General features: G+C 29.6%; 1 protein-coding gene across 1 annotated transcript; it reads right to left on the bottom strand.

Annotated features, from left to right (window-relative positions):
• Positions 1-344: 344 nt before the first annotated feature.
• LOC123228649 (phytosulfokine receptor 2) lies at positions 345-2038 on the bottom strand. Its single transcript, XM_044654104.1, has one exon. It carries the CDS (start codon positions 1874-1876, stop codon positions 749-751), a length of 1128 nt encoding a protein of 375 aa, XP_044510039.1. The 5' UTR covers positions 1877-2038; the 3' UTR covers positions 345-748.
• Positions 2039-6137: the final 4099 nt, after the last annotated feature.

Raw genomic sequence — 6137 nt, 5'->3', positions numbered from 1 at the left:
TTAAAAATGAATTTTCTTTAATTTTATATAATTATTAAATTAAAAATATTATTTATTATTTAATTAATGAGTGGGCTAGTAAAAGCCTATACGCCAACTTGTTAAAGGTTCGACATAATATGACCCTTTAAAGTGTCGATTGTGTCATCGGTCAATTGAGCCCATAAAACCCGCTACAATGCAAGTTTTAACCTAGCACAACCTATAAACATTATGGCTTGCACGAGATTTGACCTGACATAACCCACCACCATCTCTAATCTCGCATACCCTTGAGCTCATGAACAATGCTCTTCAACAATATTTTTTCATCAAAACTTTCACTTTTCATATGCGAAAAGTTATATGAATAAAACTCTGTATATCTAATTTTCATTCCACAGAAACTTGAAGTTGAATTTAAAACACTTAAAACGATTCAAATTGAACAATTGACTATCATAGTGGACCAAATCAAACATCTTCCAACTCAAGTTCGATTTGGTTACCAACCAAGTGTAGAACTCTGACCCAAACTTAATCCATATGAACTCCAGCCAATCTAGCTTTCACTTCTAAATCGACATCCACATACAAACACCCAAATTAATAACAAAACACTGGGCCTAAGAAACAGGGTGCCTCATATATTCTACTTTGTTTAATGGACACCATCAACTATTTACAATCCTATCGACATTTTATAAATATAAACTGAATATCAAGAAAACAAATCAAGGCATGGTTTTTATACCTACAAAATCCAAATTCATAATGCCAACTCTTCCAATTGCTGAACCACTTCCTTCATTGCCGGCCTCTCTCTTGATTTTTCATTAGTACAATCACAAGCAATCCTAAAATACTGCTTTACCTTTATTTCGTTTAATCCTTCCCTTGATATATTTGAATCAACCATTTCAATTTCCCTATTTTTCTCCACCATTATTCTAGTCCACTCCACAAGCCCAACTTCCCTGCCATCGATGTTCACCGGCCAATTGGGCCTCCGTTGCGTTGCAACCTCTATCATTAACACCCCGAAGCTATAGACATCGAGCATGACAGTTGCTGCCGTGTTCCCACCCATGTACTCCGGTGGCATGTACCCCATTGTACCAGCCACCTGTGTTGACACGTGAGAATGAGATGTGTCGATCCTCCTAGCAAGCCCAAAATCAGCGATATGGGCCTCAAAATTGGAATCCAATAACACATTACTCGCTTTGATGTCTCTATGGATAATGGGCTTATCAAGCTCATGTAAATAGGCTAGCCCATTAGCCACACCCGTCATCACTTTCACTCTCGTCTCCCAGCTTAACGGTAACCGGCAAATTGACATCGAGTGTCTTGAATTGTCCACGTCATCACTCCCCGTCGACGTGTCATGCAACCATTGGTCAAGGTTCCCTTTCTCGATGAACTCATAGATCAAAACCCGATCAAAATCCGAAACGCAGTACCCGAGAATCTTAACGATATTTTTATGGCGGAGCTTCCCGAGAGTCTCCATCTCGGCCCGAAACTCGCGAAATCCTTGAAAGGCGTCCTTGTCAAGCTTCTTGATGGCGACAGTGACGTTGTCTGAGAGCTTGGCTTTGTAAACGAAGCCGAAACTGCCGTCGCCAACGATGAGATCGGGGGAGAAGTTCTTGGTGGCTTTGAGGAGCTCCGCCATGGAGATTTGATTGAGAGAAGGATCGAAGGAGGCGCTGTCGTAGGTGGCGATGGAGGTCAACTCGGCGTGGGACTGCGTGCAACTCAAGTTCTGGGTCCGGGTGTCGGGTTTTCGGTTTTTTTTGCAGATGAGTAAGATGAAGGCGAAGATTAGTGTGACTACAATGAAACTGGCGATGGCGGCTAGGAGGCCTTGGAGAGATGAATCCACGCCCATGGTGGTGGTTTTGAAACGAGAGAAAGAGAGGAGTTTGGTTTTTTAAGATTATTTGGTAGAGAAAGGGAGAAGAGGATAAAGAAATGGTGCAGCCATTATCGTGAGGGGTTTTTACAAGGAAGATGAAGGGAGAGTCGTCGTGGACAGGATGAGTCAACGAAAGTGGGGTGGGATTTGGTGGAGGGGTGTGGACGTGGGAATATTGATCTTGACCGTTCATTTTTGGGAAGGGGACCGCTCTGTTTTGTTGCTCCGTATTTTAGAAAAAAATTTCAATAAATTATTAAAGGTAAATGGATTTTTTATCATTTGAAAACATCATAAGATTATTAATTTTTTTTTATTAATTCTAAATTTATTAAGATTAATTAGTGTTTTTATAATTGAATCAGATCCAGTGAAAAAAATACTTCAATTCAACCAACAATTATACTATTTGGCAAATGGTCGGACACGATTTAAAATAATTTTATATAATTAATTAATAAATATATAATTTAAATTATTTTATTATTAAGATAAATTTAGTCTTATATTATAAATACATCTTAGGTTCAAGTCGCAATAATGATTTTTTAATTTTTTATTTATATTTTTCCATTCATGGAGTTAAAATACATTTTCATCCATTAAATAAATAAATCACTTCTTTTTTTAATCTAAACATGACTTGTAAATGTATTAACTTTAATTCTTTAATTTTTGAAAAAAGAATTGTTTTACTTCTTTTTCTTCTTTTTTTTTTGTCTTTGTTCTTCTTCTTTACTTGTACCTAACACAGTGACTAAACTCAAATCTATTACGGCATAGATACATTAAAGTCAAATTTGTCACGTCACAAATATAATAGTAATTTCACCTCACCACCACCACCATCATCATTCATTGCCAAATAGCCTTTTATTCATATTGGGTGTTACTAATTTCGCAAGTTTGGGTGTAGTCCACACGGTTAGAGAGATTATTGAGTTGTGGGTGCTTTTATCGAAGGCTTAAGGATTGATCGATTTGATCAATTAGGTCGGTCTATAGATTTACGTGGATATAATAAATCATTGGTGGTCTTCGAGCCGTTTTTGTTGTGGTTCAGATGGCATGGAATTGGGGTTTGGATTTCCCAAGCTAATATGGGTGTTGCATGGTTATAGCTTAGGCAAATGAAAGGAGGAATAATTAAAAAAAAAAAAAAAGAGGAAAATTATTCACTCAATAAATAATACATGAAACTATTATACATGTATCTAATTTTTTAACAGTATAATTTAACTGTTGTCTCATTTTTTAAATAGTATAATTCAATAATTCTAAGTTGACTTTGATTTAAAAATTACTGTCAAGATACTGTTACCCTTTTTATTTGATCTTACAAAAATGTGAAGTAATGATATCGAATAACCATATGTTAAAATCTTTAACTGTTTAATTTGAGCCTAAATAGTAAAATGCAAAATAACGAAATTCTAATTTACTCAAATAGTGGTTATAAGTTCTGTTTTTATACTATTAAGGGTTTACCTATTTTACAAAATCAAACAGGGTTCTTCTGATCTATAAAAAAAAAAAAAAAAATCATATAGGCAATATATAATTTATGATTAATCTATAAATATTATCAAAATAGACAGATTTAATTTATTATTTGTAGTGAAAAAATAAAAATAAAAAGGAAGGCTTGATGTTGACGATACATAGAGAAAGGAATGGTCGGTGATGTAGAGAAGGAGAACACTTGGCAAATTGTTTGAGTGGTTAGGTTTCTGAGTATAATTAGTCAAAGAGTACTTAACACACTATTGCTACGTTGATGTTTTAGATTTTGAAAATTCAGTAGATTTCCAATTCCAAACATATAATTTGACTATTATTATTTTATTTCTTCAACATTATTAGGTTTTATTATATAATAAATCATGATGATGGAGAGATTATGCTAATTTTTTAATCTATATCATAATTATATTATTTAGTTTAAGTAAGACCCGTTAGAACAATAAAATTATATATACAAATAATATATATAATTTTATAAAAAAATAATAATTTGTCAGATATTATTTTATATTTAATTTAAAATTATTCAATTATATGATAACATATTATAATATATATAAAATTATCTATATAATATTACTCCTTATAAAAATTGTAATTGATATATATAATGTATAAACGGGGTTTTGAATAAATAAAAAAATCAATTGTTGAAAATATTTAAAACAATAATAATTGGTTTTATTTAAAAAGCGGGTCGTTCATATAATATGAAATGTTACATCTTTAATATTCCCACTTGATAAAGTAAATTATGTTTCTCTACCCAAGGTTTGGTTCAAAAACACTTTTCTTCTCAAAGTCAAACTGCTTGAAAAAATTAAGGATTTAAAAGGGGTTAAATAGTAATTTCATTATGCAAAAGTTTGAAAATAAATAACCCTTCTACAGTTGTTATATTAACATTTTAAATATAATAGTTTAATTCTTATACAAATTTAAAAACCTACAATTTAATCATTTTATTACAATCTCATCATCATCAATGATGAAGTCCATATCGAATGGAGTGGAAAATATTGATACCAGTGGGATGAGCTATATAAAGTCATAATCAGAATCGGATAGAATTAAAAGAGAAGAGATTGACAAGTGAGATATGTCGTCGAAGATTTGTCAAGAAAACAATTATATCAAAGGGGTAATGAGTCCATGATGGAGAGATCGACATATGAAGTGCCTGTGAAAATGGAATCAACATCGGATGGAGTTGGAAATGAGGAGACTAATGTGTGAGATATGTTGTTGGAGTTCTGTTGATACAAAATGAATGAAAAATTATGATAATAAAGAGGGAATAAGTTGAAGAAATAAATTATTATTATATTTTATAATATTTGCATACATAAATAATTTTTATATTTAACTGATAAAAATAAATTGATATTGTAATATTATTTTAATATAAATTAGTATTTTGATTAGTTAAACTAACATGTCTTCTGCTATAACTTTTTATTTGTGGTTTTTTTTTAAAATATCCCCTATATTAATAATATATTAAGATTTTTCTATGTTGTTAAATTATTAAATTAATTGATTAAATTATCTTTTAAGTTATCACATTATAGCTTTTTTTTTTTCCAAACTATTCACCATGGTAATTGTTACTTTAATTGAAAAAAAAAACAAAGGTATTTTTGTCGTAAAATTTTATCAAGAAAAGATATAATTGTAACGAAATTAAGATTATTTTGATAATTATTCATTAATACTACTATAATAATCTATTAATACCCTAAGGGGGCGTTTGGTTTGGGTAATATTTGATTACTAAAATAGAAATATTACCTTGAAGATAGATTACTTAGAAGATTACTGGGTATAAATTATTACTATATTTGATAAAATTTGATAGGTATAAATAATTATTGTGTTTGGTTAAAGGTAATAAAAGATTACTAGTAAATTATTTTACTTAAATGCCCTTAAATATAATTATTTTTAAATATTTTTTATATTATTTTTCATATTAATTAAAAATAAATTTATTTTTATCTCAAAAAATTAATAAATAATAATTTTTCTATAATAAACTCAAGATTACCCCAATAATCTTTAAATACTTAAGGTGAATGTGGTAATCAGATTACCACCTATATTACCTAACACGTCAGCATTGGTAATAGAAGATTACTGTAATCTTTTATTACTGACAAACCAAACAAGGAAATAAAAGATAGATTACCAAGGTAATCTTAAAAACCTTTAACCAAACGCACCCTAAAGGATATGTTTGGTTCAGAGAATATTTTATTATCTAAATTGAAATATTATTACAAAGATCTATTTCCTTAAAAATTAATAGGTATAAATTAATAATGTATTTGAATAAATTGATATGCATAAATAATTATTGTATTTATTTGATAGTAGTAAATATATTCTGAAATATTATTTTATTTAAATGTTCTTATTATATTAAACTAAATTTATTAAATAAGGGTATAACTGTAATAAAATTAAGATTACTTTTATAATCTTTTAATACGAAATGAAAAGGCTTTATTACTTGTCACGTCAACCTTGTAATAAAATAATATTTTAATATTTTAATACCTAACGAACCAATCAAAGGAATAATATAAATAAAAGATAGATTATCAAAATAATTTTTTATATCCGAATCAAAACACTCACAGTGTAAGTGATATCAAATAACCTTATATATTACATATCACATCACATTAGTAATGAAAGATTGTTCCCA

This window comes from Mangifera indica, chromosome 11 (assembly GCF_011075055.1).
Source record: "Mangifera indica cultivar Alphonso chromosome 11, CATAS_Mindica_2.1, whole genome shotgun sequence".
Taxonomy (NCBI): Eukaryota; Viridiplantae; Streptophyta; class Magnoliopsida; order Sapindales; family Anacardiaceae; genus Mangifera; species Mangifera indica.
The sequence above is the reverse complement of the archived record's forward strand: the minus strand, read 5'-3'. Positions and strand labels throughout refer to the sequence as shown.